General features: G+C 37.9%; 1 protein-coding gene and 1 non-coding gene across 25 annotated transcripts in view; both read left to right on the top strand.

The window, feature by feature from the left end:
• The window catches only part of ANKRD12 (ankyrin repeat domain 12), a 149,561-nt gene extending 139,930 nt beyond the window's left edge, over positions 1-9,631 (top strand). For all 24 annotated transcript variants that reach the window (XM_008979488.5, XM_002757056.7, XM_078347734.1 and 21 more), the window contains 3 exons: positions 1,285-1,428; positions 5,249-5,344; positions 6,821-9,631. In XM_008979488.5, coding sequence (XP_008977736.1) covers positions 1,285-1,428; positions 5,249-5,344; positions 6,821-7,006 — 426 coding nt within the window. In that variant the 3' untranslated portion in view covers positions 7,007-9,631. The remainder of the gene's footprint in view (positions 1-1,284; positions 1,429-5,248; positions 5,345-6,820) is intronic.
• Positions 3,679-3,779, top strand: LOC118147085 (small nucleolar RNA U13). The gene has a single exon (XR_004733251.1). It is a non-coding gene; the product is annotated as a small nucleolar RNA U13 (small nucleolar RNA).
• Positions 9,632-14,396: the final 4,765 nt, after the last annotated feature.

Here is a 14,396-nt window from a genome sequence, read left to right as displayed (position 1 = left end):
CTTTAGCTCAGAATAATCCTTACGCCAAAGTGGCATATTTTGGGGTAGGATTTTCTGCTACCCTTCAAGCCCAAATGTCTATCAATTGATGAATAAAATGTGGTATATATTCATGCAGTGGAATATTATTCAGCCATAAAATGAAATAAAGTACTGATGCATGCTACAACATGAACCTTGAAATCATTATGCCAAGTGAAAGAAGCCAATCACAAAAGACCACATATTGCATAGTGTATGATTCCATTTATATTAAATGTTCAAGATAGCTAATTCATAGAGACAAAAGTTAGATTAGTGGTTACTAGGAGAATAGAGGAACAGGGTGTGGGGAATAAGGAATCTGCTAATGAACAGCAGGTTTCTTTTTGGAGTGATGGAAATGTTCTGGTGATGATTGAACATCTTGGTAAATACACTAAAAGCCACTATTTTATGCCACCATGCTTTACAAAATAATTTTAAAATAGAGAAACTGCTGGTTTTGGAGAGAGAGGATATATTTCTACTTTTGGAATACTGGGAGTTCTCAAATTTCTCAAGCCTACTCTGAAGAAAAGACTACTCTGAAATTTGGGTTCCTTAACTTATTTGTTTGTTGTAGAGATGGGGTTTTGCCACTACACCTGGCCTAACAAATTATTTTTGAATAAGATAAAATCGCTTAAAATATGCTGGTGAGGTGTGTGGCTCACACCTGTAATTCCAGCACTTTGGGAGGCCACAAAAGGAGGGTCACTTGCGCCCAGGAGATGGTGACCAGCCTGGGCAACATAGTGAATCCCCGTTTCTAAAAAAATTTTATAATAATTAGCCACGTGTAGTGGTCCACACCTATAGTACTAGATACTCAGGAGGCTGAGGTGGAAAGATTGCTTGAGCCCAGGATATCGAGATTACAGTGAGCTATGATCATGTCTGCAAACCATCCTGGGTGACAGAGTAAGAAGAGGCCAGGCATAGTGGTTCATGTCTATAATCTGAGAACTTTGAGAGGGTGAGGTGGGAGAATCACTTGAGCCCAGAATTTTGAAACCAGTCTGGGCAATGTAGTGAGACTTTTTTTTTTAATAATTTTTTTTTTTTAATTAGCAGGGCCTAGTGGCACACACCTGTAGTCCCAGCTACTCAGGAGGCTGAGGTGGGAGGATCACTTTAGCACAGGAGGTCAAGGCTGCAGTGAGCTTTGATCACACCACTGCACTACAGCCTAGGTGAGAGAGTGAGATTGTTCTTTAAAAAAAGTTATTGAATTTATGATTTTTTAATTCTTTATTCAACTAGGAAAAACTCATTGTATCCAATGAACAAGAAGTTCTGCGAGTTCATTACAGAGCTGCAAGAACATTGGCAAATCAAACACTGCCATTTAGTGCTTGTACTGTTTTGCTGGATGCTGAAGTATACAATGTACCCTTGGACTCTCAGGTAAAATGTTTGTTGATACATTTAGAAAGGATGCTTTCAAAAAATGCAACTTGGCTATTTTTAGGATCTGTTTCCAAAGAAGAAACTTGAATTCAACAATCATGAAAGGTCAAAGAAGAAAAACAACTCTTAAGCCAGAGTACTTCCAGATCAGCTGGTCCTCCATTTTCTAAAGCACTCTAAACATTAGATTTTTATTATAAAAGCAGATGATCACAAAACACCTGTGTGTTTAGGATAGTGCCCATACAGGTATATGTCATTTGTTTCTAAAGTGAATATTTATACCTTTAGTTTTGACCTCCAGGCAGTTGTACACTGAAAAATAGTGCAGCTAGATGGTACCTCTAGGTTGTGACAGTCCTAAAAAGAGAGCGAGGCTCCTGGTTTGACCATGAATGTTGGTGGAATACATGAATTGTGAAAGACTGAAGAAATATCTTCAATAAAATTTACTGTCACATATGAATTACATGAACTCAGACCATCCATATTAGTTTTTAGACTTTTTTAATGGCTTATAAACCAGAGTGAATTCATTGGTTAGAAAAGAAAGAATTTAATGATTAAAAATTTAAAAATAACCAGTGAAGGATTACCACCTGAAAACAGAGTAGGAAATGTTGTTTTAAAGGAAATTAGCTAGTAATGCAAAGGATAATAGTGTCTATCACAGAAAAATATCTTTAGACTCTTTTGAGCTTTATTTTTTTCATCTATAAAAAAATCAAGATTGAACTAGATCGGTAGGTTTCAAACTTAAGGCACCAGATGGGCTTGGTAGCTCATGCCTGGATTCCCAGCACTTTGGGAGGCCAAAGTGGGCAATCGCTTGAGCTCACGAGTTCAAGACCAGCCTAGGAAACATGGTGAAATCCTATTTCTACCAAAAAAATACAAAAATTAACTGGGTGTATTAGGGCACACCTGTAGTCCCAGCCATGAGGAAGGCTGAGGTAGGAGGATCTCTTGAGCCTGGGAGGTTGAGGCTGTAGTGAGCTGTGATTGCACCACTGCACTCGAGCCTGGTCAATAGAGTGAGACCCTGCCTCAAAAAAAAAAAAAAAAAAAAAAAACCCTAAAGCACTAACTGTTTTTCAAATGAAAGTGTTCAGAGATATCTGAGGATGCTATTAACATTGGATCTCTTCAGAAAGAACTGTATGACTAAGGAAATAGGCACTGGAGAGGCCACTGAGGGACTTTCTAGAACTTTTATACTTAAAGATGTTTAAAGGGAAGAATGAATGGTTTTTAATAACTGCAATTAACAGTTTAACCATGTTCTTATAGGCTGGACTAGACACTGTGATATCTTGAGGTCTTTTAAAGTTTTGAACAGTTAGAGAGTAATGAGTTTTAGAGCAATGTAAATTGGGGTTGATAATCCAGTTACAAGGAAAAGTCTCTTGGAGATTTCTAGTTCAGAATGGTTGAGTAAACATACACACCTGTTGATTTCTTCTTTCTCCCAAAACTCAATGAAATGACAAAAGATGGCCAGGTAAGGTTGCTCACACCTGTAATCCCAGCACTTTGGGAGGCCAAGGCAGGTGGATCTTGAGGTCAGGAGTTCAAGACCAGCCTGACCAACATGGAAAAACCCCATCTCTACTAAAAATACAAAATTAGCCAGGCATGGTGGCATGCACCTTTAATCCCAGCTTCTCAGGAGGCTGAGGCAGGAGAATCATTTGAACCCAGGAGTCAGACGTTGCAGTGAACCAGATTGTGTCACTGTACTCTAGCCTGGGCAACAGAGTAAGACTCCATTTCAAAAACAAAGAAATGGCAAAAGACATAAAAGTAAAAAGCTTGGCATGGTGGTGTATCCCTGTAGCCCTAGCTACTCCAGGTGGCTAAGGTGGAAGGATCAATTAAGCCAAGGAGTTCCGGCCTGCATTGAGTTATGATAGCACGCCAGCCTGGATGACAGAGCAACATTCTGTTTCTTAAAAATAAAAAATTCATAGCAGAGCTGGAAATTGAGGTGGGAAACTATTAGACAAAAACATTAAGAAATTTCTGATGACATTTAAAATAGATGAAAACATATTGGTAATCAAATGCAGCAGAGGTGAGGAAAGCCCATTTCATATAGGTTAAAAAGAGAATTTAAAAAATAAATGCATTTTCCTAGAAAAGTAGAAATTTTCAATTGTAAAGGGATTTTGATAACTTGAATAATTCATTTTACCCTGCCCCAGATTTTCTTAGTGATCCAGACTACCTGACTTTAAGCTTGTTAAGATCCTTTCGTGGATCATAAGCCTGATGACTGAGTTTTCACACTGTGTGAGACAGGCCTCTCTCAAACCTTGTTGCAGTGAGTACACATTACCCATCTGACATGGGGGGAGAAATTCAGCTTGACGAGATACCAAAATGTGAGGCGTATTCTCTTGACATAGAGAAACTTATCCTAAAAACATTTCTGCATTTTTGGTGACGTTCTTAAATATGGAACTGTTACCCATCCTTTTACAGCTGTCTTTAGAGTACAAGGTCTCAAGTAGCAGGCATATTTCCTATGGGAGTAGCCTTTGAAAGAACTAAAGGGAAAAAAGTTTACTTTTCTTTGGGTGGGGCTTAGATTGTCCATTAGTCCACACTCTTACTGTTACTTCTTCCTTTTCAAAGTAAACTTATGTGAGCACCTGAAATGTAGTAAAGAAAAATAAATAAACTTGTAATATTTAAAAGTCAACAATAAAATGTTAAATAGTCAAAACATCTAGCTTGGGGCCCAAGGAAGAAATTATAGCTGCTAAAAATGTGAGTAGTGTGAGTATGAGGGCTACCTGCTACCTGGATGTCACTTTGATGCACTGGAAGTAGTAGTAATTAGAGGGAGTGAGTGCTGCATTCAGTGCTTCCTTTGCGCCTAAGCATTATGGTGAGGATTTTATAGACACTTTTCATTCTCAAAACAAGCTGAAGAGGTACCATTACCACATTTTACAGAGTATAAAACTGAGACTGTATAATTAGTTCAAGATTACATAGTAAGGTACAGAGCTGAAATTTGAATATAGCCTAAGTTAATTCCAAAAGTGGTATTCTTTTTTTTTTGAAATGAAGTTTTGCTCTTGTTGCCCAAGCTGGAGTGCAACAGTGCAATCTTGACTCACCACAACCTCCGCCTCCCGGGTTCAAGTGATTCTCCTGCCTCAGCCTCCTGAGTAGCTGGAATTACAGGCATGCGTCACCACACCCAGCTAATTTGTTGTATTTTTAGTAGAGATGGGGTTTCTCTATGTTGGTCAGGCTGGTCTCAAACTACTAACCTCAGGTGATCTGCCTGCCTCAGCCTCCCAAAGTACTGGGATTACAGGCATGAGCCACCAAACCCGGCCTCATAACTGGTATTCTTAAGTGTTGATAAAGAATTTCTTCATGAGCACCCTAGAGACTGGTCCTGGAAAAAATGTTGGGCTCTAAAGCAGCTCTTTCCCACATGGATACTTTTTGTCCCTACAGATAGTAAACTTTAACATTAAAATTGTCTGTTATTGATTATACAGTAATAATGTCACAGGCACAGTACTTAATTAACATGCCTTTTTGAGGAACATCTTTGATTTAGAACAATAGGAATCTACTGTTAATAACTAAATCTACCATCCCAAGAATTCTAATAACCAATCTGCCTACACAATATGAAAATAAAAGTTTTACCAAACTTCAATAGTATTCCATTTATATATTTTTCAAAATATATTTTAATCATTACTAAGGGGCATATGCCATAAAAATATTATAATGACATAGATTTAAAGTGGTTTATTGTATTTTATAATATTCAACTTTTCCCTTTTAGTCTGATGACAGTAAAACTTCTGTGAGGGATCGCTTTAATGCAAGACAGTTCATGTCTTGGTTACAAGATGTGGATGATAAATTTGACAAATTGAAGGTACGTATGTTTAGAAGTCAGTTTAAATGAATGCTTCCTCCTTAAAAAAAATCTTTACAGCTTTATTGGGGAGAAATAATTAGGAGGAGAAAGAGTGGTTAGTCATGAATCCTCACACTGGGCCACAATTGGAAAGATAAAGACCACAAGTCCATTTTAAGGACTAATATAGTATGAAAGAGAAAACTGCCACAGAAAATGCAGTTTCCAGTATGGGTCTTCATGCTTATAATCCAGTATACCTGTCAGGTTATAGCTTGAACATATGAAAGAATAGGAGAATGGTAAGAAAAGGAATATAATTTTCAAATAATCTATAAAGCAAATCATTTGATTTGAAATTTTGAAATAATATTTTCAAATTAAAATCTGTAACAGCAGTCCCAACCTTTTTGGCACCAGGGACCAGTTTTGTGGGAGGATGGTTTGGGGATGAAACTTCCACTTCAGATCATCAGGCATTAGATTCTCATAAGGAGCATGCAACCTAGATCCCTTGCATGCGCAGTTCACAATAGGGTTTGAGCTCCTAGGAGGATCTAATGCTGTAGTTGATCTAACAGGAGGCTGAGCTGAGATGGTAATGCTCCTGCGGTGTGGCACAGTTCCTAACAGGTCATGGAGCAGTACCAGTCTGGGGGTTGGGGACCCTTGCTGTATAAGATGAAAATGAAATTGCAGACCCAGAAATAGTATGTGTGTACAAACAGGGTAAAACAGAAATGGGCTTGTAGGCTGGTGCGGCAGTTCATGACTAATCCCAGCACTTTGGGAGGCCGAGATAGGCAGATCACCTGAGGTTAGGAGTTTGAGACCAGCTTGGCCAACATGGTGAAGCCCCATCTCTACCAAAAATTTAAAAATTAGCCAGGCCTGGTGGCACATACTTGTAGTCTCAGCTGCTTGGGAGGCTGAAGCAAGGGAATTGCTTGAATTCAGGAGGCAGAGGTTGCAGTGAGCCCAGATCTCGCCACTGCACTCCAGCCTGGGAGACAGCAAGACTGTGTCTCAAAAAAGAAAAGAAAAGAAATGGGTTTGTAATTCAAATGCTTTTTATGATCCTGATATGTCCATCTTAGTCCCTAAAGAAACTGGATGAGATTATTTTATTTATTTATTTTTTTCTTTGAGACGGAGTTTCGCTCTTGTTACCCAGGCTGGAGTGCAATGGCATATCTCAACTCACTGCAACCTCCGCCTCCTGGGTTCAGGCAATTCTCCTGCCTCAGCCTCCTGAGTAGCTGGGATTACAGGCACACGCCACCATGCCCAGCTAATTTTTTGTATTTTCAGTAGAGACGGGGTTTCACCATGTTGACCAGGATGGTCTCGATCTCTTGACCTCGGGATCCACCCACCTCAGCCTCCCAAAGTGCTGGGATTACAGGCATGAGCCACCGCGCCCAGCCGAGATTAATTTTTAAACAAAGCAAAGTTAGCAGAATAATCAAGTAACTCTTCTCTTCTTTTAAATAGACCTGTCTTTTAATGAGGCAGCAACATGAAGCTGCGGCTTTAAATGCTGTCCAGAGATTAGAATGGCAGCTCAAACTCCAGGAACTTGATCCTGCCACCTATAAATCTATCAGCATTTATGAAATCCAGGAGTTTTATGTTCCCCTTGTTGATGTTAACGACGACTTTGAATTGACTCCTATATAGCAGTCAGTACTTCCTGATGGTATTATCTTAACTGGTGAACTGGTGATGCTTAAGCGTTATACTGTGGAATACTGCCTTTTGACAAAAATACTCATGCCTTTACAATTGTTAGTAAAGTTCAATTATAGTTGGTTATGTAGTAAACACTGTCATTTTATAAAAAATGAGAATTATTTTGGATCTTAGATCCAAACACAGTTTCTAATAGAAAACAATTATTTATATTGGAAAAGGTAACTATTGCATTACAGCATGTTGGCAGACTGGTAGATTTAAAAAGTTGAGAATCTGCTAACAGCGCTGGAAGTTGTTAGCACTCTTGAGTAATGAGATAACCACTAGTGTTCAAATCTCTTTCAGGTTTTAATAAAAATACATCAATAAACTAAAAGGGTCAGTTCCTACCAAATAGTTTCTAATGTGGGAGAAAAACTTGGCACAAAATTTCTTCAGTTTATTATATCTGTAAATTATTGTACAGTTTTCTTTTTGAAAAGTTTTAATATTGTCTTCCTTTTTAATAACTTATTTTATACATATTGTGCAGATGTAAATCTTGTAATTAATGGTCAAACTGTATACAGAGGGATTGGTAGTCAAAACATGTACAAAGAAATAACTGTAAAACCGTTTTGTCTCCTGTTTTATTGGACCAAAGTTGTGGTTTGTATGGGGTGTAGTAGTAGTGTGTACAGGTAGAAAACTTTTAAATACGGCATGCATGTGTTTCAGTTAGCTTGTTTTCATCACCATAACTGCAGAGATTGTGGCTTAGTTGTATTGCATGCTTCCTATCATTTAACTCTCCATAATTGATGCCTGCAACAGTGTAAGGCGCTTCATACTAGTTTCCTCTAGTAGACTTGTGACATACTGTGTTTAGACTTAGTCATAAAAAAAACTTAGCTCTTTTTTCATCTCACTGTAGAGCCTATTTCCCCAGGAAAAAAAAATGCCTTTGAATGAAAATTCTGAAATTATAAATGTCTATTTTAATATTCAACTATGAAAGAATCTGTGAATATATGTAAATATGTTTAATAAATTTTATTGGTCATGTTAAATCATTGTAAAACTTTTTTACATTGCTTAATGTTTTAAGCTTAATAGCCTTTGCACTTTTGAAATAAAAACTGAGTATGCAAATCAAAAAAAGATATTTGGTAGTCAAAATAAGTAAAAGAAATATAGGAATATTCCAGTCAATCTCTGAAATGTTTATGAAAAACAGGTTAATATGTTGTTTTTTTCCTTGTGTCAAGATACAAAATATAATTTGCAAAATTTTATAATTAAAAACTTGGTATGCTGTTTTATAATAAATTAGCAATATACTTAGGAAAAAATCCAGTTTCTCCTATAACATGATGTAAATTAAATATTCAGGAATATTTCAGGTCTGAAATCTGCTGCTGTACTTGTTAGACATTTTTGAAAGGAAAATTAGGTTACTGCACATATGAGGTAAAATTTTGAAACTTTCCACAATACTTTCTTGAATTATGATACTGAATGTTTTCTATTCCCATAGAGCAAAGTGAGCAAATATGTGAGGAATGAAGTGATCTAGGACAAGCTGGAAATTCCAGCTAGTGGAAGAGAATGTAAATGTTTTTGAGTGCAAAGGTACATATTAAGCTTAGGGATTTTTGAATTTTTACGTCAATTCATATTTTAATTCTTACTGTACTTGGCATGCGCAATAAAGCAGCACATGTAAAAAAAAATACATAGTGCAAGGACTTTATTATAAAGGTTGGATTTAGTTTTCTTTAGAAATTTAGGCGAGAGATTTTGGCCTTTTTTATTGGATAAATGGGGCCAGAAAGGCAGGGTAGATTTTGAAGCACTGGTTCTGTTGAAGTTAAGTTTATTAAGCCTGGGAACATTAAAAGCTAATTTATAAAAGCAATACTTTTTAATATGAATACTTACTGCAAAGTTTGTTTATACTTTCACCTAAAAAGGAAATTTGATGGGTTAGTGTGGCAAATTGTAAAAATCAAAAGCCAAATGATTGAGCTTTGAAGTTACAGAAAATCAGAGAGGATTAAGTTTATAGAGCATTTTGTTCTGATGGTTGCTGGGAAATAGTTGGGCCAAACAGAACAAGCTTCAGAAGAGAAAAGCCAGCAAGCAGGAATCTGGTGAATTTTAGTCATCCAGCTTTTTAGTCTTAACCACAGTTCTCACGCTCTTCAGTAGTACCTCAAAAAGCTGGAGCCTCTCTGCCATGATGATGCTTCTACAGATTTCCTTTGTAAAGTGACTCAAAGCTAATGATAGCTTAAAAGAAAAATTAATGCCTTCTCATTGGAAATGTATACTCAAATAAGTTGTTAAGGGCTTTTGGTATTAAAGATATTCTGAAGCTCTAAAATGCTAGGAAAAAACTTGGAATGCAGTATATGCCTCAAAAGGTTTTGGATTCAGAAAGAAAAATAAAGGATGATTAGTTTAATCAATGATTCCTTTTAAATTATTCAAATATCATGAACAAGATACTAAATTGTACCTTTTGGATTTGTATTTCTTTAAAATTTGTTCTAAATATCTGTTTAATAAATGACTAGTTGATATTTGTGCATGTTATTTAATAAAGAGTTATATTTTTATAGAAAAAAATAAGAGTGAAATGTGTGCTAAATGTTTTTTACTTAATTTTACTTGGGCAGCTAGCAAAATTGCAGAAATGTTCATCCTGGGAAAAGAAAAGGCCTTTCGAGAATTAGCCTTTCAAGTTCAAATCTGTTTAGTAATGAGAAGTCTCACAAATGAATTTTTAGGTATACCGTAGACATTTTAGGTTCTGGACCATCTCAGTAAAGCAAATACTACAATAAAGCAAGTCAAGAGGAATTTTTTTGGTTTCACAGTGCATATAAAAGTTTTGTTTGCACTATAGTCTATTATGCAATAGCATTATGTCTAAAAATATGTATATAAGTTTAAAAACATTTCATTGCTAAAAAATGGTAATGAAGTCAGCACATGCCATTGGAAAAAGAACACCAATAAACTTGCTTGATGCAGGGTTGCCACAAACCTTCAATTTGTAAAAACCTGCAGTAGATACAAAACACAATAAAGCAAAGCACAATAAAACAGGATTGCCTTTATTAGACATGCTGCAAACTTCATAATTGGAAACATCGCAAAGACTCCATGAAGCTAATTTGAATGAGACTTAACAATAAGACAGTTATTCTAGAAATTGAATGCAGAGCTAAATACATACTTTTCCAAAAGACAGTATTTTTTATTGTCTCTGGTATATTAAAACATAAAAACCCAAACTTTTATATAGAAGAAATTGACTGTAAAACTCAGTGTTTAAAGGAAGCATTTTCACATTTTTTAAAATTCTTTTTAAGTATTTAGGGCAAAATTATTCTTAGAAGAGATAGTAATGGAAAAGCTTGCATGAAGTTTAGTGGTTAAGATACCTTGTAATTTATTCTCTCTCTCTTTTTATTTTTTATTGTTTTATTTTATTTTTGAGGCAGTCTCTCTCTCTTGCCCAGGCTGGAATGCAGTGGCACCATCTCAGCTCACTACAACCTCCCCCTCCCAGGTTCAAGCAATTCTCCTGCCTCAGCCTCCCAAATAGCTGAGGCTACCACCATGCCCATCTAATTTTTTAATTTTTCATAAAGATGGGGTTTCACTACATTGGCCAGGCTGGTCTCAAACTCCTGACCTGGTGATCCGCCTTCCTTGGCTTCCCAAAGTGCTAGGATTACAGATGTGAGCCACCACACCCGGCCCTTGTAATTCATTCTTTAAGTGACTTCTTGGGAGTCACCTTTTACCTAAAATGAAGTTTTCTTTTAAGCTTCCACAGAAATAGTCACCCAAAGTATTTCCAGTCAATAAAATCAGAATTCCTAGAAGAAACTGAAGCAAATTAATTCCGTTAGTCAAAATGGCTTTTAAAAATGTGTTAACATAAAAACAGCAAAAAGTACAATTTTTAAAAACTGGGTTTTTCCAGTGGTTAAATGCTATCTAGTGACTGCAAACAATACAGTTTTTTTGTACATGGACAGTATCTTCATAAAAGAAAATAGGCCAATATGGTGAAACCCTTTCTCTACTAAAAATACAAAAATTAGCTGGGCATGATGATGCCCACTTGTCCTCCTAGCTATTTGGGAGGTTGAGGCAGGAGAATTGCTTAACCTTGGGAGGCAGAGGTTGCTATGAGCCGAGGTCATGCCACTGTACTCCAGCCTGGGCAACAGAGAGACTCCATCTTAGAAAAAAAAAAAAAAAAAGTATCTAAAATTTTTTTTTTCTCAGGGTCCTAACTCTGTTGTCTAGGGTGGGGTGCAGTGGCGCAATCATGGCTCACTGTGGCCTGGACTCCTGGGCTCAGCTGATTCTCCTATCTTAAGCCTCCCAGGTAGCTGGGACTACAAGCATGCACCACCACACCCAGCTAATTTTTTTTTTTTTTTTGAGACGGAGCTTTACTCTTGTTACCCAGGCTGGAGTGCAATGGCGCAATCTTGGCTCACCGCAACCTCCGTCTCCTGGGTTCAGGCAATTCTCCTGCCTCAGCCTCCCGAGTAGCTGGGATTACAGGCGTGCGCCACCATGCCCAGCTAATTTTTCGTATTTTTAGTAGAGACGGGGTTTCACCATGTGGCTCTTGACCTCGTGATTGTAGAGATGGGGTTTTGCCACACTGCTCCGGCTGATCTCAAACTCTTGGGTTCAAGTGATCCTCCCACATTGGCCTCCCAAAGTGCTGGGATTACAGGCATGAGCCACCGCACCCAGTCTAAAATTTTTAACCTAAAGATGAATGCAGTCTTTGCATGGGGATTCAGTTTTATTAGGTCCATTAGTTACTCGAGAACTGAACAAAAACATGAAGTATGTTTATTAATTTTGTTGAGTTTTTAAATGCATTTTTTAAAAATTCCATTCCATATCCACGTATCTGACTAGTACTAAATATAAAGCTCTTAGGTAGCCATGTTTTTTTTCTCACCTTTTTTTTTTCCGAGACGGAGTTTCGCTCTTGTTACCCAGGCTGGAGTGCAATGGCACGATCTCGGCTCATCACAACCTCCGCCTCCTGGGTTGAGGCAATTCTCCTGCCTCAGCCTCCTGAGTAGCTGGGATTATAGGCACGCGCCACCATGACCAGCTATTTTTTTTGTATTTTTAGTAGAGACGGGATTTCACCATGTCGACCAGAATGGTCTCAATCTCTTGAACTCGTGATCCACCGGCGTCGGCCTCCCAAAGTGCTGGGATTACAGGCTTGAGCCACCGCTCCCGGCCTTTTTTTCTCACCTTTTAAAAAAAGTGTAGCATGTGTTTACAAGTTTAAAAGGCACCACCTGTGCACCCATCACTCAGCTTAATATTTATCAGTAACTTTCTCAGGTTTTTTTTTTCCATTGTTTGTTATAGTCTATATTCAATAAAATTTCCCAGATCTTAATTCTAGGCAGTTTGATAAATCCTGACAAAGGTAAACACTCACATTACCATCATGTAAATTAAGATATTGTAAAACATTTCCACTACCCTAGAAAGTTCATTCATGCCGCTCTCCAGTCACTACCCCTGAGGCAGCCACTGTGCTGATTTCCTATCACCATATGTTAGTTGTACCTAGCCTTGAACTTCATAGAAATAGAACCATACATACTCTCTTGTGTCTGCCTTGTTTCTCTCAAAAGGTTTCGAAGTTCATCCATGTTGCACCTATCAGTAATGAGTCGTAGCTTATTAATGAGTAGTAGTATATTGTACAAATTTGTTTATTCATTCTCTTGTTGGTATTTGGATTGTTTCCAGTCTGGGACTATTGTTAATAAACCTGTGAATATGCAAGCCTATTTTGTGGACATATTTTTTCATTTCTCTTCGGTACATACCATGGTGTACAAATACTAGGTTATAGAGTAAGTGCATGTTTCACTTTATTAGAAAATGACAGTTCTCAACCAGGAGCAGTTGCTTATGCCTATAATCCCAGCAGTTAGGGAGGCTGAGGCAGGCGGATCACTTGAGGTCAGGGGTTCAAGACCAGCCTGATCATCATGGGGAAACACTGTCTCTACAATACAAAAATTAGCTGGGCGTGGTGGTGCACAACTATAATCCCAGCTACTTTGGAGGCTGAGGCACGAGAATCACTTGAACCTGGGAGGCAGAGGTTGCCGTGAACCAAGATCATGACACTGCACTGCACTCCAGCCTGGGCAACAGAGCGAGACTCCATCTCAGAAAAAAAAGAAACTGACAGTTTTCAATAGCAGTTGTATCATTTTATATCCCTACCAGCAACCAGTAGGAGGCCCAGTTACTCTGAATCCCCATCAATATTTGGTACTGTCAGTCTTCAATTTCAGCCATTCTAGATGTGTAGTGGTATCTTGTGGTTTTAATTTCTATTTCTCTGGTAATTAAAGAGATTGAGACTACCTTTTTTCATATGCTTATTGGCCATTTTTACATCTTATTTTGTGAAATGTCCTATTTTACATATTTTTAATTGGGTTGTCTTATTCATTTGTAGGAATCCTTTAAAAGCATAGAAGTCCTTTGTCAGGTACAGTCGTCATGAATGTTTTTATGCCGTGTGTGGCTTGCCTTTAACATTTCTCTTAGCCACTAGTTTCCTCACCTTTTAATAATGCCTTCACACTGATATGATTGTCCCAGAGTATTTAGTGGATGTCTTAATAGTCACCCCAAAAACCAATCTTTCCCCTTTAATAACTAGCAATCATGAGGCCATGTGGGTACACAATACCTGTAGGTCTCTCTCTTTTTTTTTTTTTGAGACGTGGTTTCGCTCTTGTTACCCAGGCTGGAGTGCAATGGCGCAATCTCGGCTCACCGCAACCTCCGCCTCCTGGGTTCAGGCAACTCTCCTGCCTCAGCCTCCTGAGTAGCTGGGATTACAGGCACGTGCCACCATGCCCAGCTAATTTTTTGTATCTTTAGTAGAGACGGGGTTTCACCATGTTGACCTGGATGGTCTCAATCTCTTCACCTCATGATCGACCCGCCTTGGCCTCCCAAAGTGCTGGGATTACAGGCTTGAGCCACCGCGCCCGGCCCTTGTAGGTCTCTTAGGAGCACAACATCTAATCATTTTAAAGCCATTTATATTTTACTATAAGAAGTTTTCAAAACCCCCTTCTGAATTAACCTATGTCTTGACACCTTTTCCATATTGTCTGGATTGTAGAACAAGTCTTTAAGTCATTCTTACAAACACACAGTATTATCATGGAAAAGCCCAATATCATAAGTGAACTTTAGGAAGGATATGAATTGTCTAAACCAGATGTGGGCAAGTTTCCAGCCCTCTTGCTGCTTCACATACATCTATACATGGAATCAACCAGCACACACTTAG

Source organism: Callithrix jacchus, chromosome 13 (assembly GCF_049354715.1).
Source record: "Callithrix jacchus isolate 240 chromosome 13, calJac240_pri, whole genome shotgun sequence".
NCBI lineage: Eukaryota > Metazoa > Chordata > Mammalia > Primates > Cebidae > Callithrix > Callithrix jacchus.
Note: the sequence above shows the minus strand (reverse complement) of the source record. Positions and strands in the feature narration are given on the sequence as shown.